Source organism: Trichosurus vulpecula, chromosome 2, assembly GCF_011100635.1.
Source record: "Trichosurus vulpecula isolate mTriVul1 chromosome 2, mTriVul1.pri, whole genome shotgun sequence".
In the NCBI taxonomy this organism is placed as follows: domain Eukaryota; kingdom Metazoa; phylum Chordata; class Mammalia; order Diprotodontia; family Phalangeridae; genus Trichosurus; species Trichosurus vulpecula.
The window spans coordinates 4,603,669-4,626,469 of NC_050574.1; the positions used below are offsets into that span (position 1 = coordinate 4,603,669).

The window sequence follows — 22,801 nt, forward strand, 5'->3', positions numbered from 1 at the left end:
TTTGAGGTCCTGGCTCTGACAGCCATTGGAGGAAAAGGAAGATCCTGGGGTCTCAGCAGGATAGGGCGGGGCAGGGGCTCTGGGACTGGGAGGACCCGCCCAGAGTGGGATGGCTGGAAGCAGGAGCCAGTGGGGCTGAGATTGAGCTGCTTTCTTTCTTTGGAGCTGTGACTTCACTGCCCGCCCTTGGAGCTGAGATCTGCATTCCTACCGGAAGCCAGCTCTGTGCCTGCAGCTCCAGGTAGGTGTGAGCCAGGAAGCTATGCAGCCCTCGGCTTCTGCTGGCTACCCTTTCCTCCCCATGTGACTTCATGCTCAGGGTCCTTCAGGGCTGCTAGGAGCCCTCCTCTCCCAAAGCCGGCTCCCTGGCAAGCTCCCAGCCTCTGCGCTCTGTCCAGGCTCCCCAGCCCCTCCCAAACATCCTGGGCACCTTCCCCAGCTTTACCACTGAGTCACACTTGCCCGACCTTCAGACTTCCCCTTAGGGACCCAGGAGGACCTCCTTCAGCCTCCTTATCAGGACCCCAGTGTCCTGTCCCCCTGCCCCCAGCTCCCGTTCAGAGATTCGGTTTGCCCCCCCCCCCCCCCCCCAGCAGCCCTGTCTCCCTGTAAGGACCAAGGAGTCCTGCCTCCTCTCTCCCAGGACCTACCTAGGACCCGGCACCAAAGCTCCTGCCTGGCCTCCCTCACCTGGACCTGCGCTCTCCTGCTGGCTCCCTGTCAGATCCCAAGTATTGGTTCCCTGCTCCCAGTCTCCCTCCAGAGTCCCAGATGAGCAGCCTGCAAGCCTAAGCTCCAAAGAGGGTCCCAGGAGCTCTCCCCAGCTCCTAGGTGGACCCAGGACACAGTCATTCTTCTTTCCCAGGCTCAGTTGCCCTCCTGGAACCCTTCTGTCCCTCAGAAGTCCCCTCTCCTCCCCACCCAGTGTCGTTACAGTGTCCTGACTCCCAGAGCCTTCCCTGCCCTGGCCCCCTGCCAGGTGACTGAATCCCAGACAGGATTGTGTCTCCCACCTCAGGCTTGCCCTGGTCCTTCCTGGCAGCTCCATCCTGGAGCCCCCCCTGTTCTCAGATCAGGGCTGTCCAACCTTAGGTTTTTATTGAAACAATAGGCAATATATTTTGATTTGCCATTTTAGTGAGAGCTCTGCCGTAGCTAGGCTTCCTTTACTTAAGCGCTGATGTGAATTTCTATGCTTGTAGACGGGGTGGATAAATCGCGCTGTGCAGGCAGCGCAGGCAGCGTTTTGGACAGCCCTGCTTTTAGATCCAGCAGTCAGTCTGTTGTCTAGATTCTGCTGGGTGAGTTGGGGAGAGGGGAGGCAGGGAGGGCAGAACTCTGGCTCAGGAGCCATTGAGGCTCTGGCTGGTCTCCTCCCCGCTTCTGCCTCCTGGGTCTCTGTAGGAGGAGGGGGCAGGAGAGAATCAGTAAGAGGGGGAGGGGAGTAGTCTTCCTGTTCTGCCTACCTTCATTTCCAAGCCTGACCCTGCCTGTTTCCTCCCTCACTCAGCTGGTTGGAGTCTCTGCCTGGAGGGTAGGACCAGGGTCTATGTAATTCCTGTGCCCTCACCCTCTGTAAATATCTGTAGCCCAGCCTCCTGCCCAAAATGAGAAAGGAAGGACCTCTGCCCCGCTGGGATCCTTCAGCCTCCCCAGCTCAGCCTGCAGAGGACCAAGGACTGATCCAGGTTTGGAGCCTGGAGCCAGAGGGAATGGCCCCTGGGAGCTGCAGACCCCCAGCCCAGGTGAGTGCACTCTGTCCTCAGACTTGGCCAACATCAAGCCAAAGAGGCCATTTCCAGAGACCCAGAGGATTGTCTGTGAGGCTGGTAATACGTCACCTACGGATTGCTTCTGTGCAAAAACAGGCAGGATTTTGGAAAGGTTAGTAACAACACTGCCCTGCTCTCTCCTTCTGGGTTTTGAACTGATTCATTAGCACTTTGGCATCTAGTGCACTAACAGCCCCCTCCCCCAATGTCACCCCTTCCCAATCACTGTCCTCCCCTGTTTGTTCCCCTTTGTGATCCCTTACTCATAAGGATGACATGTCACTCCTTACTTTCTGTTCTCTAGGCATCATATCTTTGCTCTCTTCCTACATGCCTAGCAGCCCCCCTCCACCATTTAACTTTTCCCTCCTCCTCTGTTTCTTGTGGCCGAGTTCTCCCTTGTAGCCACTGAAGGTTCAGGAAAGCCCTTGACCCTGAGTCCTGCCTGGCCAGGCCTGGAGCAGAGCCCTGGAGGCTCCCCCAGCCCCGGTCCTTGGCAGTGCTGTCAGCAGAGCAGAGATTGTCCTCGTGGTGCTGTTCATGTCCTCCTGCTTCAGTAACACACATGTTCCCAGGCCTCTCTGAATCCTTCCCATTTACCTGTTCTTAGGTGAAGTCCACATGCATTTAGAAATGGTAGGGACTCTTTGCTAACCTCCTGGGGATACAAAGGAAGGAAAAACTGGTCCCTGGCCTCAGGGAGCTCCCAGTCTAATGGGGGAGACAACCTGTGAGCAGCTGTGCCAAACAAGCTCTCTACATTGTGGTGGGGGTCACCCTGAGAGGGAAGACTCAGTTCGGGGACCAGGAAAAGCTTGTTCTCAGAAGGTGAGATTTTAGCTGAGATATGAAGGAAGCCAGGAGGCCCAGGGGAGGGAGAGGACATTCCAATCATGAGACACAGCCATTGGGAAAGCCCAGAGTCAGGGGATGGAGGGTCTGGGTCAAGAATCAACCAGGAGGCCAATGTCCCTGGGTCAGAGAAGAGGAGGTGGGGAGTGGAATGGTGGCTGGTTTCATGGTGTCTGCTGTGTGCAGAGGCGTTCCAGGGCGGAGCCATGCAAGTACAGTATAAGTAATAAGTGTCTGAGTGTGAATTTGAACTCAAATCTTCCTGACTCCAACCCCAGGATTGTACCCACTGATTCACCAGCTTCCTCGAACTAGAGGTAGTCTTGCCCACACCCATTTCCCTCATTTCTACCACAACCCCCCCAAAAAAAAGAAAGAAAAAAGAGGGTCATTAAAGCATTTGTTAAAATTCCCCAGAGGGAAGAGAAGAACTTTGGGAAAGAGGCGTAGACAAGCCACATCTTTGAAGGGAATGTGTTAATACAATTAATACAGGGGAATATTTCCCCTGTTTGGGCTGTTCATGCGTACATAAGGAGGGGTTTGTTATCTTTTAGAGTTCAGTTTCTCAGGATGCATGGCCTTGGCAATGTCTAGTTTCCAGGTATTAGATACTAACTCCCAGAATAGCCTCCAGGATCCTCGATAGTAATTCCCAGAATCATAGTGAAGGACAGTCCTACTGAGGTTGGGCCATGAGATGTAGGGGTGACATAACTGATTTACTATGCTCTCACATAGTGATGATATTGCTAAGGTTAACCTGTGAGCTTAATGTTGGCAAGATGCCTTCTCTGTCTGTTGCCCTATAAAGCAAGTGGGCACTGGTCAGTGAGGGGGGAAACCACAGGTAATGCATAGAGGAATGCATGTACCTGCCTCAGCTGGCCCCCACTGAGGCATGGGGGGTCTCAGGGGGAGTGCACCAGCTGGGCCTGTCTTGATGGACCCCGTCGAGATATAGGGGTAATTACCAGCCCCTGCAAGAAAGGTGATTAGGGAATGCTGTAGGAGTTGAACTTCTGGGCAACCCTTGTGAGAAGACTAGACTAGAATAAAGCTGATTATTAACCCCTCTGAAACTGCCTGCCTGTCTGACCAGATAAAGAGTGAACCTGTTAGAGGTTGGAGTCTGAAAGCTCCAGTGTCTCCGGTGTGTTATCTGTGAAACATCATGACATTTAGAATAAATTAAAAAAAGTAAAGAATCCTTGGCTTCCTTCAAGACTCAGCTGGAATGATAGCTTTTCCAGGAAGCTTTTCTGATCCCCAACCAGCTAGTGCCTTCACCTGTGAGATTAACATCTGTCTCCTCTTAAGTGTCTTGTAGGCAGTGAGGTGGCCCAATGGTTAGGGAGCTGGGGCTAGAGTTAGGAAGAACTGAGTTCAGATGCTGCCTTAGACAGTTACCAGGCAGACAACCTGGACAAATCACTTAACCGCTGTCTGCCTCAGTTTCCTTATCTCTAAAAATGGGGATGATAACATCACTACCTCTCAAGGTTGTTGTGAGCCAAAATCATCAATCAGAGACAGTTACTAAGGGCCTACTATGTGCCAGGCACTGTGTTAGCCTCTGGGGATACAAAATGAGGCAAAAGACAGTCCCTGCCCTCCAGCTTACAATCGATGGGGGAGGCAGCATGCAAAGAGTATATACAATACAAAGCAAGCTCTATGCAGTATGCTTAGGAAATAATTAACAGTGGGAAGGCAGCATAATTGAGAGGGGGCAGGGAAGGCTTCCTGGAGGAGGTGGGATTTTAGTTGGGAGGTCAGTGATCTGAGTGGGAGAGGGAGAGCCAGATGTGGGGAACAGCAAGAGAATATGCTGGGAGGCAGCAGGGTCTTCTTCTTGGAGCCCCCAGGAGGCCGGTGTCACTGGACTGAAGAGTAGGTGTGGGAGACTGGAAGGTAGGAGGGGGCTGGGTTAGGAAGGGCTTTGAATGCCAAACTGAGCCTTTTGTATTTGATTGGAGGCAGTAGGGCCTGGCTGGTTGGGGTGACGTCATCAGACTGGCACTCTAGGGAGCTCACTTTAGTGGCTGAGGGAGGATGGACAGGAGAGGGTAGGGACATGAGGAGGGCAGACCCTGAGCAGCTGCTACAACAGTCCTGGGGTGAGTTGATGAGGACCCACCCTAGGGCAGGGGCAGGATCCAATGTCACATGTTCTGGAAACCTGGAAGGGCAATAGGAAGGCTAGCTATTCTTAAAGGTACTTGTTTCCTTCCCTGTAGTCTTCCTCACTGGGACCTTTTCCCTTTTGCCTTTGAATCCTGAGCCAAGCTTGGCCCTTAGTAAGCGGTCTATCCATGGTGCGCACTTCCTGGCGGGAGGCATCTTTCTCTTGTTCTCATACTTGATGAGCTGCCTCTTGAGGCCACCTGTGGCTCACAGCTGGAGAGTCGGAAGGGATCTCAGTGACATCTCCTCCTACCACACCCCAAGTGAGTCCCCACTAGGACTGAGACGTGGTCATGCAGCTTCTATGTGAAGACCTCCACAGGTGGGAGAGCTGCCTGCACCTTGTGAAGGAGCTCCTTCTACCTTGGGACAGCATTCACTATTGGGAGCTGTATGGTTTCAATTTCATTTAGTTTTTTCCCCCAGAAATTAAGCTTAAATTGGCCTCTTGACCTCACATGTTGTTCCTGGTCTTCCTCTCTGGGCACCAACCTAACAAATACATGTCCCTTCCTCTTGAGAATCACCACTTCCAATACTTGAGCGTGAGTTCCATGTGCTCTATTCTCCCAATAGAGTTTAAAACACAATGTAGAACAAGTTGGCCCTTTTTGTGGTCCTCAGATTCTCTCATTATTCTTAGACCATGACAAGCTCTTGTGTTTCTGACCCTGAATATACTAGACAGCTCCACACGCGTCATTATAGCCTCTGACTCCTGTTCTTGCTTCCATTTTCTGTCCATTTTCTTTCTCAGACTTATTTTGGTTGTCGAGTTCTCCTTCTGTTGATACTGGTCTCTTGAGATAACAGTGTTTTCTTCTTACTATTTTCCCTCGTGTCTTCAGGGCTAACTATTTGGACGTCCTTCGGTGCTCTTGGACTGACTTCCCCTCTAGGATTTGAGGACCTAGGGATCATATCTATTCTTTCTTTGAAACCTGCCTCCTCCCAATCAAGAGCCCATCCCCAGATTTCTCCTCTGTTCCTCAGTCTAGGAGGGGCTCATTGCTCGTCCCCAGGGGTCCCATCATTCCATGCTGGCAGCCAGTCCTTTCCCGGTAGTGACAGTCAGTTTCAGTTTGGTTCTTGTATGTTTTGAAAGGTGAAATTATCTTGAAGACTAGTCAAGACATCATTGGCTGCTAAGGGGGGGGGGTGGGGAGAATGAATGAAAGGAGTCAATAAGGCAAAGGCATAAGATATTTTGTTTGTGCCACGTGATACCCAGAGAGTGACCTCGAGCCTTCAATATAGCAATTAATTGGTAGCTCTTTTCCCCTTGACTGGAAACAGTCTCATACCGCTCAGTTCAGGCCAGGTTGGGGTTAATCTCTCAAGGATCCTCTTCAAATTTTCATCTGGATAACACTTTATTCCAGTCACTCAAGAAATAAACTAGACCTTTTCTTTTTTTTTTAAATTTTTTAAGATTGATTTTTTATTTTTAGTTTACAACACTCAGTTCCGCAAGTTTATGAGCTCCAGATTTTCTCCCCTTCCCTCTCCTCCCTAGATCTTTTCTTTTTCTTTACTCTCTCTTCAGTGGTCCCAGGAAACTTTTTTCCCATCCCAAATACATAGTCCCCAGTGGCATCTCACCAACTCTTTGTAACATACCACTTTTGTTTGTTCTGATGGGGAAGACTTTTCACTTTACCTTCTCTCTCTCCTGCAGAGATCCTCATGTATCTCTGATAGATGCCATAACTTCTCTGATTCCATAGGGAGAAGCAATTCCTAGTAGCATATTTCTCAGCTTTATTCCAGTTACAAATATAAGAAGCTCTCCTTAATATTGCATTTGGCTTTTCATGACTGTGGTGTCATCATTGACACACAAAAGGATTATGACCTTTGGTCAATACTTTCTTTATGCTTCGGTTTCCTCCTGTAAATTTCAGCTCTAAATCCTATGATTTGATGGTTTAGGAGTCGGTGACGTTCAAGGATGTGGCTGTGGACTTCACCCAGGAGGAGTGGGGCCTCTTGGACCATCCTCAGAAGGAGTTGTACAAGGAGGTCATGCTGGAGAATGCCTGGAACCTACGATCCCTGGGTAAGGACATTTCCCCTAGAGCTATGAATCTACCATCTAAGGAACTGCCTTCATTCTCTCCCCAGTGGGCAGGGTTTGGAGCATTTATCAATGAATGGAAAGGCCCAGAAACAGGGTCTTCCTGCTGCCTGATTTTCCTGTAAAAGGCCTTCGTAGTGTGTGATAAAAAGCTAGGAATTTCCTTTGTTGCTCTTTAAGCTGTCCCTTACTGGTTCTAGAGAGTGTGAGGTCAAAGATCAAACCAGTGTTGAAGAATCTCAGACTAATCTCAGAGGTTGTACCTAGTCTGACCTCTACCTGAACGTGAATTTGGTCTGTCAAATCTCTGAAAACTGCTGAGGCAGCTTTTCCTTGGAGAGGGGCTCTTCCACTTTGGGTAGGGTCTGATCTTTGGTAGGTTGTTCTTATTGACAAGCATAAATTTGGGTCTCACAGCTCCTGGCCTCGCCATCAGATTCCTGGTATAGCAAGTGTGTCCTTGGGCTTCCTTCGTACCTCCCCAGGATTCCATGGCAAATGGTGGGGAAAAAAGAGAAGAAGTATGTATATATGCTTACTATGTCCCAGGCACTGTGCTAAAAGCTTTTTTTTTTTTTAAACAAATATTATCTAATTTGATCCTTATAACAAGCCTGTGAGTTAAATGAAATTATTATCCTCATTTTACAGTTGAGGAAACTGAGGCAAGCAGAGGTTAAGTGACTGGCCTGGGGCACTGAGCTAATAAGTGTTTGAGGCCAGATGTGAACTCAGACCTTCCTGAATCTAGGACAAAGTCTGTCTGTACTGCACTGCCAGCTGCCCCTTAACTTCTAGATAATGGAATCTGTGGGTTCAGCCCATCCTTCTATGAAGGAAGTGGAGAAAACAAAATTTCCTGCTTCCAAATTGGCTGTCACATGATCTCCTTCCCCTTCCCCACCATGGTTCTCAACAGTAACTCTCATGGAAGAGGTTCTTGTGGTGTTCTGGGACCCTCCTGGGCCCCTCCTTTCCTGCCCCCTTTCTCTAGAGAGAGCTAAGTTACCAGTGTCTCTCCATCCTCCTCCCTTCCTTATCCAGGACTTCCAGCTCCCAGAGAAGGTTTGATCTCCCATTTTGGACAAGAGGAAGCACTGTGGATGCTAGAGCGAGAAGACCCCAGAACCTCCTGTCCAGGTGCGTGAGGGGAGAGCAGGTCTGTGAGGGCTGTTATCCAAGGGGTAGCTACATGTCACAGTGAAGGGAGTGCTAGACTCAGGGGCAGGAAGACCTGGCTTGCAGTTCTTTTTCAGACACTTTTTAGCAGTGGAGTCTTGGGAAAGTGAGTGACCCTCAGATTCTGTGGTGTGTTTAGCTGGGGCTTCAGAGAAGCCAGAGGGAGCATTCCAGGTGTGAGTGGCAGCCAGGGAAAGCCCATGGTGACTGGGGATGGTTTGTCCTGTTCAAGGCATAGAAAGGAGACCTTTGCTACTGGATTATATTATATGTGGAGTGGGCATGAGATGAAAGAAGACTGAAAAGGGAGGAGAGGGGCAGGTGAGGAAGGCCCCTAACTGCCCAACAGAGGACTTTTTATGTCATCCTGGTGCTAGGGAGCCACTGCCGTTTATTGAGGAGGCAGTGAGGTGGTCAGATGTGAGCTTTAGGAAAGTGAATTTAAAGCTGGTTAGAGCATTGACTGGTCTAGGGAGAGACTCGAGGTTTTTTCAATACCACATGGTATGAGTGTGAGAAATGGTGAGCAGTGGATGACATCTCTTTTATGAGTCTGGACAATAGGGAGGGTGACCTGAATAGTGTTAGGAAAGTAGGAAGATGGAGGGTTGGGGGCAAGATAATGAGGGTAGTATGAGACATGGTAGGAGCAGACCCCAGGGAGAGGAGTGTCACCAAAACTTAGAGGGAAGGGAGTATCAAGGGAAAGGGAGATGAGTGATGGGGTCAGAAGCTGCTGAGCGGTCAAGAAAGATGAGAACTGAGAAAGGGGCCTTTGGTTCAGCAATTAGGAGATCACTGGTAACAATTCTAATGTAAGTCAAGACATCGCCTTTGTGATGTTGTTGGTCCTCTTGGAGAATGGGGGACAAGCAACAAGAAGTAGTGTCTGCCTCCTGGGGACCCAACCTTCCAATCCAGTTTGGCGGTGCTCCTCATTTTTTTCATCCTCGTTCTCTTCCTCTGCCCTCTCCTTTTCCTTCTCCTTCTTGTGTTTCTACTTTACTTCTTCTCTTTCTCCCCCTTCTTTTATCACATATGGTCCCTCTGTCCATGTGGGCAAGTCATGTTCTTACATGTGAGTGTGTTGTCCAAAGGAATATGATTTTTGGTTGCTTATATTTTGTAAGATATCTTGGGGTTTGGGGGCTAATTTAAAAAAAAATTCATATTTATCTTTTTTCCCCTAAAAGCTTTGTCTTGCACAGTATTCATTTATGATTTCTTGAAATATAGCTCTGGAACAACAGACTTTCAAAGAGCCCATTGTGATTTAACTGGAGCTACTTGATCATTCCTTTAAACCCCAATCACTCTGGCTTTCACTGAACGTCCAACCACAGGTCCCAGACCACTGCTCCCCAGCTCATTGTTTGGGTTTTGATAGCTAGGAGTGAGCGGAAATAGCAATTGTTTTCTGTTCTGGCTAGAAACTCTCACAGTCTTCTCTTCCCAGATTGATTCTTGTGTGATGTCAAACTAGTCCGTCTTTTGTCACAATTCTTACCTAGCCCATAATAATTGAATGGGCATTGCCTCAGACAAACTGAGACCTAGGAAAAACTTGAGTTTAAAAAGGCCAAGTTCACCCAGTGCATCCTGGGCCATAGTCAGTCGTCTTGACTTTTGTCTTGCCACTGGACTCTGATGACTCTGGAAGAGAGAGGGAGGCTGCTGACTTTGTACATCTCTGCCTTACTTCAATTCACCTGCAAGTCAATACATCACCCTCTTGATGTCATTGGGCCTCTTCCAAGAATGAAGAATGAGCAACAACTAGAAACGACGAGCAGGATGCCCTCAGACAAACCTGGGAAGACCAACATGAAATGATGCAAAGGGAAGTGAGCAGAACCAGGAGCAAGGGCGATATTGTATGGTGATCACCTGTAAATGACCCAGCTATTCTCAGTAATATATGATCTAAGATAGTTCTGAAGGACTTAGGATGAAAAATGCACATCCACCTCCGGAGAAAGAACTGATGGAGTCTGAATGCACGTCAAAGCAGACTTTTTTTTTAACCTTTTTATTCTTGGAGTTTTCTTTTGCCTATGTTTTCTTTTACAACATGACTAATATGGAAATAGGTTTTGTGTGATTGCACGTGTACAACCTATGTCAATTTGCTTGCCTTCTTGATAAAGCAAGACAGGAGGGAAGGAGAAAATTTAGAACTCGAAGTTTCAAGACATAAATATTAAAAATTGTCTTAAGATATAATTGGGGGAAATAAAATATTAAATAATTTTAAAAAAATGTCTGAATTCAAATTAATTTTGTATAGTACATTTCTCATGCTGTCGTGTGGCATTGAGTCACACATGTTCAGCAGTACCTCTAAAATGATCCTACAGATGTGCCAAGTGTACTACTTCTACTGGGTACTTAAACTATTGTTTACACAATGCTCTGTCCTCTGGCTTACAAATACAAACAAATGAGTGTGTAATAATAAAATAGTTTTTTTGAAAAAGGAAGTGCAATGGAGAAAGGCTATCTATTATTGTAGAGAGAGCTCACCCAGTCAGAAAATTTGAATTTTAGTCTCAACAGTGGGAATGTAGGTCTTGTCACTCCTGCATTATGAGTTCATCGCCTGAGTTGGGAATGTATTAAGAATTCTGGTCTTGCCTCTGTTGCAGGATCCATTGTTATTGTATGAGAAGCTGTTTATAAATTAAATCATGCTGGGGATGTGAGCTAAAGGCATTTTCAAATGATTGATTCTGCCCACTTAAGTTTGAAGGCTCTTCCTCTTCGCTAGAGAAATAGATTATAAATCAGTTTACTTTCTGTCAGTGGAGGGAAGATTATGCATTTGTGTATATGTGTATGTGTCTGGAAATAACTAAATAAATAAATATGTGTTTCTTTGTTTCATTCAGATGAAGAGAGCAGGCTTGAAATGAGGGAGACTACTGGCAAGCTGAGCATTTCTGTGGAAGAATCACGACAGCAAAGATTCATGAATGATGGTCACTGTAACCTCAGTTTGAGAGAAATGTGTGAATCCGATATCAAGATTGAGAAAAAACAAAAGAGCCACTTGGAATTTTGTAAAGACGGAAAGAGTTTCAGAGAATGTTCAGTTCTAATTCACTGTGAGAAAGTGACTTCAGGGAATGACTGTTCTCAGGATAGTCAATGTAGGGAATGCTTTACTGAGCAGGTAGAGATTTTTGAGTCTCATGAGAAACCTCCTGAAGTGCAAACTTATCAATGTTATGAAAGCAAGATGGCCTTCAGCTTGAATTCAGACCTAACTGGACATCAGAAGAGTCATAGTGGAGACATAATTTTCATGGGTAATGAAGATGGAAAGGATTTCTGTCATAATTCAAAGTTCATTGATCAACAGAAGATTGACAATGGAGAGAAACATTATGGATCTAATGAATGTGGCAAAGCCCTTAAGCACCACTCATCTCTTATTCAACATCATAAATTTCAACATGGGAAGAATTCCAGACAGAGCTCTAGACTTGCTGAGCATCCGAGAATCCACACTGGAGAGAACCTTTACAAATGTAATCAGTGTGGAAACATTTTCACAAATGCATCCAATCTTGCTGTAGATCCCAGAATCCACACTGGAGAGAACCTTTATGAATGTAATCAATGTGGAAACATTTTCACAAATGCATCCAATCTTGCTGTAGATCCCAGAATCCACACTGGAGAGAAACCTTATGAATGTAATCAATGTGGAAAGACTTTTAGGTGCAGCTCCAGTCTTATTCTACACCAGAGAATCCACACTGGAGAAAAACCCTGTGAATGTCATCTATGTGGAAAGACTTTTAGATACAACTCCAGTCTTATTCTACATCAGAGAATCCACACTGGAGAAAAGCCTTATGAATGTAATCAGTGTGGAAAGGCTTTTAGACACCACTCTAGTCTTATTAATCATCAGAGAATCCACACTGGAGAGAACCTTTATGAATGTGATCAGTGTGGAAACACTTTCAGAAATGCATCCAGTCTTGCTGTACATCAGAGAAGCCACACTGGAGAGAAAACTTACAAGTGTAATCAATGTGGAAAGACTTTCAGATTTAGCTCCAGCTTTGCTGTACATCAGAGAATCCACACTGGAGAGAAACCTTATGAATGTAATCAATGTGGAAAGACTTTTAGGTGCAGCTCCAGTATTATTCTACATCAGAGAGTCCACAGTGGAGAAAAACCTTATGAATGTCATCTATGTGAAAAGACTTTTAGATGCAGCTCCAGTCTTATTCTACATCAGAGAATCCACACTGGAGAAAAACCTTATGAATGCGATCAATGCGGAAAGGCTTTTAGACACCGCTCTAGTCTTGTTAATCATCAGAGAATCCACACTGGAGAGAGACCTTATGAATGTGATCAATGTGAAAAGAGTTTCAGAAAGAGCTCTGATCTTGCTCAACATAAGAAAATCCACACTGGAGAGAAACCTTATGAATGTGATCAATGTGGAAAGACTTTCAGAGGGAGCTCCAATCTTGCTCAACATAAGAGAATCCACACGGGAGAGAAACCTTATGAATGTAATCAGTGTGGAAAGACTTTCAGATTCAACTTCAAACTTGTTTTACATCAGAGGATCCACACTGGAGAGAAACCTTATGAATGAAATCAATGTGATAAAACCTTCCAGCAACAGTCATCCCTTAATTTCCATCAAAGTATTCATACTAGATAGAAATCTTATCATTGTAATGAATGAGGTAATTCAAATAGAACGTAAACCTTGTTCAGTCATTTCAGGTGTGCCCAACTTTTCGTGACCCTATTTTTGGTTTTCTTGGCAGAGATAGTGGAGTGGTTTTTGCCAGTTCCTTCTCCAGCTTATTTTACAAATGAGGAAACAGAGGCAAACAAGGTTAAGTGACTTGTTCAGGGTCACACAGCTAGTAAGTGTCTGAGGTCAGCTTTGAATTCAGGTCCTCCTGACTCCAAGCCTGGCACCCTATCCTCTGTGCCAAATAACTGCCCTGATAACCCTTTTTAGACATCAGAAAACTTATTCTGGAGACAAGCTCTATATTGACTCAATGTGGTAATACCTTCAGTAGAGATTATCTCTTTCTTTGCATCAGAAGACTCATAATGAACATATATGAAGGTGCTGAATGAGGCCATGCCTTTTCATGTAAGAGGAAGGTACCTAGACATCAAAATACTCACGTTGGAGGGAAGGCTTATGAAAGCAGTGACTGTGGGAAAGCCTTGACAATGGAGTTCATACTTGATTGTACATTGGAGAATTTATGCAGGAGGTTGTAATAGCAATTTGGATTTGAAGATCTTTCCTACCTATTAATAGGCCATGTGACCTGCCTACATCACAGGAAGCCTAAGTCACATGTGGTGGGAGGAGCTTGCTGAGAGAAAAGGAAAGTGTCTCACAGGAAATGCTGAGAGAGCAGTTATGACAGTTAGAGCTGAGGGAAAGAGAGCTGACCTGTGATAGCTGTACTGTAAGTTTTGATTGTTTTGTGGGAAGGTGCCAGCAGGGGGAGAGAGATTTTGAGTTGGCAAGGCTCCATACTGCGATTATTATGTATTGAATTCTTTGTTGCTGTGATAGGTCGGGCAAATGGCTTATGGGATATGGTTCTCTGATGTCTGAATTATTTACCTCTTCTACCTTCTATGTGGAGAGTCTCATATACTTTGCAATACAGAACCACATAGGCATTTTGACATTATCATCTATATTGTTATTATTTCCTTACTGATACAGAGGTAAAACTTATGAATCTAATTAATGAGGGAAGACCTCTTCAGTGCAGATATAATTAGATGTCCTAGATTTCATACTGTGCATAAATCCTATAAATATAATGAATTTTTCTCTGAAATACTCTTGTTTATATTGATAATATTCTGTAGCATTCATATACCTTAATTTCATTGGCCATCCCCCAGTTGACTAACATTCACTTGTTTTTAATTCTTTGTTGACATAAAAAAATTCTGGTATAAATATTTTGGTAACAGTTGGACATTATTTCTGTAATGATTTCTTTCGGCTAGTGGGTGGCACAGTGGATAGCTGTTGTTGGGGCTGCAAGTCGTGATTTAAAATTCATTCTCTGATGCTAGCTTTGTGACACTGGGCAAGTCATTTAACTCATCACTTCCTCAGTTTTCTCCATCTGTAAAATGGGTATACTAGAAAGTAAAGCCAAGGTGGCAGAATAAAGGCAAGGTAATTCATAGACCAGAGCACAGGCCAGGAGAAGTAAACACACCTCTCCTTAGATCATACCACCTTGGAGGTGCTTAAAACTTAAAGAGCCCCAGAACTAGCTCTGGAAACAGCTGCACAAAAAAACCTAATGTTTGGGACAGTGCCCCCTTCACCCCAGGAGCAGAGCTGAACAAATTCTGGTATATGATTGTGGTGGAATACTATTGTGCTATAAGAAATGCCAAGCAGGATGCTCTCAGAAAAACCTGGGAAAGACTTACATGAACTGATGCAAAATGAAGTGAGCAGAACCAGAGCATTGTACACAGTAACAGCACTAGATGATCAGCTGTGGAGAGCTTTGCTCTTCTCAGCATTATAATGATCTAAGACAATTCGAAGGATTTGTGATGAAAAATGGTATCCATCTTTAGAGAAAGAACTGATGGGAGTCTGAATGCAGATCAAAGTATATCTTTTTGCTTTATTTTTCTTGCGGTTTGTTTTCTTGTCTGTTTGATTTCACAATGTGACTGGTATGGAAATATGTTTTGCATGACTGTACATGTATAACCTATTTCAAATTGTTTGCCTTCTAATTGAGGAGGGAGGGTTAGGAGAGAGGAGGCAAATTTGGAACTCAAAACTTTTAAAAATATTAAAAATTTATTTTTACATGTAATGGTGAAATTTTTTTTTTTAAATGTGTATACTAATAATACCTTCCTCTTAGGACTGGTTTGTCCTGTTCAAGGCATAGAAAGGAGACCTTTGCTACTGGATTATAGTATATGTGGAGGGGGAGTGAGATGAAAGAAGACTGGAAAGGGAAGAGAGTGGCAGGTAAGGAAGGCCCCTAACAGTCCGACAGAGGACTTTACATGTTATACTGGTGCTAGGGAGCCACTGCAGTTTATTGAAGAGGCAGTGACGTGGTCGGATGTGAGCTTTAGGGAGGTGAATTTGAAGCTGGGTAGAGTATTGACTGGTCTAGGGAAAGACTCGAGGCAGTGAGACCAAACATCAGGCTTTTGCAATACTGCAGATGTGAGGTAATTGGGGGTCTGACCCTAGAAGGTGGCAGTGTTGGGAGAGAAGAGGAAGGATAGTATATGTGAGAGATGTTACCAAGGTAGAATCAACAGCACTTTCCAAAAGGCTGATACTGGCATGAGGCACCTCGTAGCACAAAAGCCAGGGGACAGTTTGGGAGAGAACAGTGTTGAGGGAGAAAAAAACAGGGATGCAGGAGTCCCAAAACTAAGTTCCCAGTACCAGAGTTTCCAGACCGGGTCATTGATGGGGAGTACCCCTCAAGCACCTGAGTACTGGAGAGGTTTGGGGATGTCTGGAATGAATTCGCAGTCTCAACCATTCTTTAAGTCAAGGTGGTAAAGATTTATTGTTATGCTTTACAGCAGGCAAGAGTTCTTAGGGAACCTGCAACCTTATAGGGGTGCAGGGAGAGTTTTTATAAGAGATTTAGGGGTGAAACATGTGAATTGGGTGTTTTGGGGTGGGAATTAGGGAGTGGTTAACAGGTGGTCAGTTCTTAAAGGAACATGCACTTTTTGTATCTACTGCACAGGCTTATTACCCAGAGTTCACTGGGAAATAGTCCAAGGCAGGGTGCTAGGGGGTGTGGTTTTGACTGTGAAACTTCACTAAGTTAACTAGCAGTCAGGGCTGACTGGGTATATCTAGGTGGCTCTCATCAAATGTCTTGCTAGACAAAATAAATGTAAGAAAGTATACATTTGACTATATCTAGGATACATATCAGTAAGGTCAGTAAGTAGTAAATATTGTCACGACCCAGTGCACAGCCAATTATCAGTACACGGGGCTGCCTACTGTGAAAGGAGTAGAGATAAGTGTGTTGCTGGGGCATGCTGCCCTTGAGCTAGAGAGACAGTATTTTGAGGCTAGGGAGGGATGTGATTTTAGAACTGGATGTGGTTTTGGAATTGGGGTTCAGGTACAGGCACTCAAGCAGAGGCTGTTAGAATTAGGGCCCAAGCACAAGCACCCCATCAACAGGAGTTAAAAGAGGGTAAGTGAAGAACAGATGAGGGAAAAAAAAGGGTTATGGAGGAGAATGGAGAAGCATCTCCCTCTGACAAGAATTTAGGCCCATCAGCCTTGGGGAAAACTCCAACTGAGAGGGAAGTTTTTCTCCACTTTGGTTTTCTGTGGGGTGTTCTGGCTAACTGAGGAAGGAGATGGAGAGATAAGAGTGAAATTCCTCTCCCTCACATCTCTATAAATTCAGGGGCTTCAAAAATAGATGAAATTTGTGTCTCCAGACAACTGACTTTTTAAATGACAACACCAGTGAAAGATTTCAGGAAGCTGGTCACTGCAATGTCCAAGGAAGACTACCAAGGACCAAAGGTGAAACACATTTCCCACCTCTTGACAGGGAGGTGATGGCTCAGAAACTTAATGAAACCTTGATCTTCAGAGAAGACCAATGAGCAGATGTGCTCTGCTTGACTCTCATTGATCAGCTGGGAGAAGTTAATGACAGTGGGACAGAAGAAAGATCCCAGCTCTTCTGGCTTCTAGCATGTAGAGAGAGGAGGGCCAATTCCAACTTCTCTCCAGGTCCTGTTCTCACCAGCTCTATCTTCACAGACCTTTTCTCCCTTTAGTGACTTGCCCAAGGTCACACAGGGAGTAAGAGTCACAGGCCAGATTTAAAGCTAAGTCCTAGGACTCTAAGGCCAATGTCTTTTCAATTGTTATGAACCAGTTGAGGTGATCAGTTAAAGGTTTGTTTGCTTGCTTTTAAGAATGAGGGAGCCCGGGATTGATAAATGGTCAAAGGATATGAACAGGAAGTTTTCAGATGGAGAAATGAAAGCTGTCTATAGTCATATGAAAAAAAAGCTCTAAATCTATTGATTAGAGAAATGCCAATTAAGACAAAAAGAGATACCACCTCAGATTGGCTAACATGACAGAAAAGGGAAATGGTGGCTATTAGAGAAGATGTGGGGAAATTGGAACATTGATGCATTGTTGGTGGAACTGATTTAACCATTCTGGAGATCAATTTGGAACTATGCCCAAAGGGCTATAAAATTGTGCATACCCAGTAATACCACTTCTAGGGCTGTATCCCAAAGGATTGCTCATGGTTAGGCCAAGCTAATATAATAAAAATGACAATTTTACTTAAATTAATCTATCTATTCAGTGCCATACCAATTGAACTACCAAAAAATTATTTTACTGAGCTGGACAAAATAATAACAAAATTCATCTGGAAAATATCTAGGGTATTAATGAAAAGAAATGCTAGGGAAGGTGGCCTAGCCATACCAGATATTAAACTGTGCTACAGAGCAGCAGTCATCAAAACTACCTGGTACTGGCTAAGAAACAGAGGTGTGGATCAGTGGAATAGGATAGGTACACAAGATGGAGAAGTCAACGACTATAGCAATCTACTCTTTGATAAACCCAAAGAGGCCAGCTTCTGGGCTAAGAATTCACTATTTCACAAAAACTGTTGGGAAAATTGGAAAATGGTAGGATAGAAACTGGGCATAGACCAATATCTTACACCATATACCAAAATAAAGTCAAAATGGGTTCATGATTTAGGAGTAAAGGCTGCTACTATAAATAATTTGGGAGAGCAAGGAATAGTTTACTTATCAGATTTATGGAAAAGAAAAGAATTCATGACCCAACAAGAGATAGAGAGCATTACAAAATTCAAAATGGATAATTTTGATTATGTTAAATTGAAATGTTTTTGCACAAAAAAAGCCAATGCAACAAAAATTAGGAGAGAAGCAGAAAATTGGGAGAAAATCTTTACAACTAGTATCTCTGATAAAGGCCTCATATCGAAAATATACAGGGAACTGAGCCAAATATATAGGAATACAAGCCATTCCCCAATTGAGAAATGGTCAAAGGATATGAACAGGCAGTTTTCAGAAGAAGAAATTAAAGCTATCTATAGGCATATGAAAAAATGCTCTAAATCACTACTGATTAGAGAAATGCAAATCAAAACAACTCTTAGATACCACATCTCTCCTGTCAGATTGGCTAAAATAACAAAACAGGAAAATGATAAATGCTGGAAAGGATGTGGGAAAATTGGAACATTGTTACATTGCTGGTGGAGTTGTGAGCTGATCCAGCCATTTTGGAGAGCAATTTGGAACTATGCCCAAAGGGCTATAAAAATGTTCATACCCTTTGACTCAGCAATACCACTTCTAGGGTTGTATCCCAAAGAAATCACACAAGCGGGAAAAGGACCCATATGTACAAGGATATTTATAGCGGCTCTTTTTGTGGTAGCCAAGAATTGGAAATCAAAGGGTTGCCCATCAACTGGGGAATGGCTGAACAAGCTGTGGTATATGAAGGTAATGGAATACTACTGTGCCATAAGAAATGGGGATGATATGGACTTCATAACAACCTGGAAAAACCTACACGACATAATGCTGAGTGAGTGGAGCAGAGCCAGGAGAACATTGTACACAACCACAGATATATGGATTCCGTGAGGACCAACCCTGACAGACTTCGCTCCTCTCAGTAACACAAGATGCAGGCACAACTCCAAAGGACTCATGATGGAGAATGCTATCTACATTCAGAGAAAGAACTATGAAGTTTGAATGCAGATTGAGGCACACTTCATGCTCGCCTTTTTCTCTTCTCTTTTGTTTTTGTTTTTGGGTTTTTTTTTTTTGGTTCTGTTTCTTCTTTCTCATTATTCATTCCATTGGTCGTAATTCTTCTCTGCAACTTGACTAGTGTATAAATTAATTCAATGCGAAGTCATTCGTGGTAGTTATATGCGATTCCATGCTGTCTTGGGGAGGGAGGGGGGAGGGAGGAGAGAAAATCTGGAATTCAAAATTATGTAGAACCATCTGTTGTAAACTAAAAATAAAAATAAATTAATTAAAAAAAAAGAAAATTAAAAAAAAATTGTGCATACTCTTTGACCCAGCAATACTATGACTAGGTCTGTAGCCCAAAGAGATCATAGAAAGGGAAAAGGACCCACATGTACAAAAATATTTATAGCAGCTCTTTTTGTGGTGGCCAAGAATTGGAAATTGAGGGGATGCCCTGATGGGGTGATGGCTGAAGAAGTTGTGGTATATGAATGTAAGGAAACACTATTGTGTTATGAGGAAAGATGAGCAGGCTGATTTCAGAAAAGCCTGGAAAAATCTGATGCTGAGAGAAGTGAACAGAAGCAGGAGAATAGCAGCTTGTTCCATGATCAACTTTGACAAACTTGGTTTTTCTCAGCAATACAATGATCCAAGACAACTCCAAAAGACTCATGATAGAAAATACTAGCCATATCCAGAGAAAGAACTGTGGCATCAGAATGCAGATTGAAACATATTTTTCATCTTTTTTGTTATTTTTTCTTTCTCATTTTTCTCTTTTGTTCTGATTCTTCTTTCACAACATGACTAATGTGGATATGTTTAATATGACTGTACATGTATAACCTATATCATATTGCTTGCTGCCTTGGGAAGGGAAGAGGGGAGGGAGTGAGGGAGAAGAAAGTTTGGAACTCAAAATCTTATAAAAGTGAATGTTGAAAACTTTCTTTACATGTAATTGGGAAAAAAAATTAAAACACTTGAAAATTTCAGAAAAAGGATGAAGGAGCCTGGAAAGAATCAGAAGACTGTATGATTGTGTTTCGGCCTTCTCCACTAACCTCCTTGAAAAAGTCATATGCGATTTGGGGACCCCTGTTTCTTTTCCTCTCCCTCTCTTCTAAACTCTTTCTCATCTGGCTGCCATCATTCAACTGAAACTTTTCTCCACAGCTCCCAGTGATGTCTTTCATTGCTGGATCTCATGTGCTCTTGTCAATCCTCATCCTTCTTCCCTTGGCATTTCACAGTGTTGACTGCCTTCTGCTCCTGTATTTCATCCGCTCTCAGTTTTCTCCTTGCTCTCCTCCCATCTACCTGACTCCTTGATCATTTTTACTGCTTCCTCATGCATCTACTAACTACTGGTGTCTCCCAAAGCTCCACCCTGGACTCATTTCTCTTTTCTCTAAGCTCTCTCTCACATGGTGATCTCCTTGGCTCTCAGGGAGTCAATTCTCTCTATGCTGATGATTCTCAGTTTAATTTATCTAGCCCAAGTCTCTTTCCTCTTTCATGAGGCACCTAGACGACTTAGTGGATAGAGCAGGGGGCCTGGAATCAGGAAGACCTGAGTTCAAATCCTTAGATTTTTATTAGCTATGTGACTTTTAGCAACTCACTTCTCTTTGCCTTAATCTACTGGGGAAGGAAATGGACAGTATGATCCATGGGGTCACAAAGATTCAGACATCTTAAGCAACAACAAGTACCTTTCCTAATCTTAAATGCCTTCTAGGACACTTTAAACTGGTTGCCCTGGAGATAATTAGCTCATCTTTAAAGACTCTCTGCAGATACTTTCATCCTCCCTAACTAGTGGTTGGGCTAGGCATCACCAGCTGTTCTGGCCTCTTCTTTCTTCTGGCCTCTGGACTCCTCTGACTCTGGAGGAGTAAGGCAGATGACTTGGCACAGCTCTGCCTCACTTCAGTGGAATTCACACCCTAGTGACATCATTAGTTCTCATCAATCACAAAGGATGAATGAAATGTTAACCAGGCGAAGCCCACCCTTCAAAATGCGGAGAAGTCCAAGCTGAGTTGAAAGCAGAAAAGCTTTATTAGGAGGAAAATCAGACACTAGTGAAGTGGAACCTCAGTACAAAGTACAAATGAGCCCACAGCCTAGGAGAGGCAGGAGCAATTTATGCTTCAGAATCAGGAAGGGGAGGCTCAGTGAGGGGTTAGGGTAGGGAATGGACAGTCTTTCCCAGGAACAGGTGGGCCACAGAAGCAGAATGTTTTGCAGGAACTGTTGGCCACAAGGCTGGTTTAAGCCAAGTTGAGGCCCACAGCTCAGCAAGGTTGGGCTGCAAACACCAGCAAAGGCTTCTGGGAGGGAGCCAGAGTTTTGGCTCACTGCAGGCTCCTGATTGGCTCCTTACGGCAAACAGGCTAATTCTGCATCTGAAAAGGCAACTTATAGAAAACAGATATTAATCTCAGGGGCAATCTCACAAACAATGGCGGTTGTTGGGGTCTCGCCTATGATTATGAGTTGTCAGAGAAAAAGAACCAAGTTATGTCTCTGCTGCAAAACTCAACATATAACTACTATGTATAGACATTTAATCAAGACTTTTGAGAAATTGGGGAAGTGGGTGAAGAAGAGGAGGAGGAATTGAAGAAGAGGTTTCTGTTGTTTCCCAGTTCTTTCAGTCTTGTTAGATCTTCGTGACCCCATTTGGGGTTTTCTTGGCAAAAATACTGGAATAGTTTGCCATTTCCTTCTCCAGCTTGTTATACAGATGAGGAAACTGAGGCAAACAGGGTTAAGTGACTCGCCCAGGATCACACAGCTTTGACCTCAGGAAAATGAGGTTTCCTAACTCCAGGCCACGAGCTCTAACCATTGCACCACCAGGAGGATGAGTTGAAGGAGGAAGAGGAGGAGGAGCTGATCAAGAGAAAGTGAAGAAAGAAGAGAGAAGACTTTCTGGCCTCAACCTGAGCTTGCTTCAGTATTGAACACTCTCAGTGTGAGAGTTAGAGGAGGGAACTTACTTCTTAAAAGAAAAGAGACTGTTTTTTCCTCAATAGACCTTGAGTCAAACCACAGGATTCTAGCTCGTCACGCTTTCTGAATGTGTTTGACTGTCAGTTGTACACTAGACAGAGACAGGAAAGGGAAACAAACCAAAGAGCGGCTCACCGCTGGGGGAAGGGGACGAGAAGAGAGGCGGGGCCACATTTGATCCGTTAGTGGTTAAAGCTGGGGGCAGGCTAGCTGGTCTTGGCATAGGCGGATGCCGAGAGACTGAGCAGAGGCTTAGCCCTTCCTGGTCTTACAGGATTTCAGCCGCCAAATACAAACTCCATCCTGTACACCCAGGCGGCTGCAGAAGTTTTACTCTATCAAAGTTGATAACTCCCAGGCAGAGGAGGTCTCCAGGTGCCCAGAGCGCAGAGACAAAAAGACGACCTCCAGACCCAGACAGCCCCATTCTTTACAACGCTGTACACCCAAAGTCGTCCTACTCACTGAAATCGTGGGGTGTCAGACTAAAATGGGCCCCAGAAATCACCGAGTCCAGTTTCCTGACTTTCAGGATGAGCAAACGGAAACCTGGTGTGGTGAGCTGGCTTTCAGAGCACTGTGCACCCTGTTATCACCAGGACAGAGGGATCCGTGTGTCCGGCCGTCCCGCCGGCCGGCCAATAGACCCCAAGAGCAGCGGTAAGAGGCGCCTACGGTTGTTCAGGACTGACTCAGGGACAGCGGAGAAATTGGAGGAAGCTCCCGGGCCAGAGCCAGAGCGGGGAGAGGCTGCTTTCCAGGTCGCTTTCCTTCCCCACCTGTTCTGCCTGTTTCCGCACAGAATCCGCGTCCTGGAGGCGGCACGGCCTGAATCCCACCCGAGAGCCCGGAATTTGTCCCTCAC

At 44.7% G+C, this 22,801-nt stretch overlaps 1 protein-coding gene across 1 annotated transcript; it reads left to right on the forward strand.

Annotated features, from left to right (window-relative positions):
• The first annotated feature begins 104 nt into the window (after positions 1–104).
• LOC118839960 (zinc finger protein 883-like) lies at positions 105–14,936 on the forward strand. Its single transcript, XM_036747474.1, has 5 exons — positions 105–241; positions 644–1,745; positions 6,744–6,870; positions 7,933–8,028; positions 10,956–14,936. Exons 2-5 carry the CDS (start codon positions 1,608–1,610, stop codon positions 12,689–12,691), a joined length of 2,097 nt encoding a protein of 698 aa, XP_036603369.1. The 5' UTR covers positions 105–241; positions 644–1,607; the 3' UTR covers positions 12,692–14,936.
• The last annotated feature ends 7,865 nt before the right edge of the window (positions 14,937–22,801 follow it).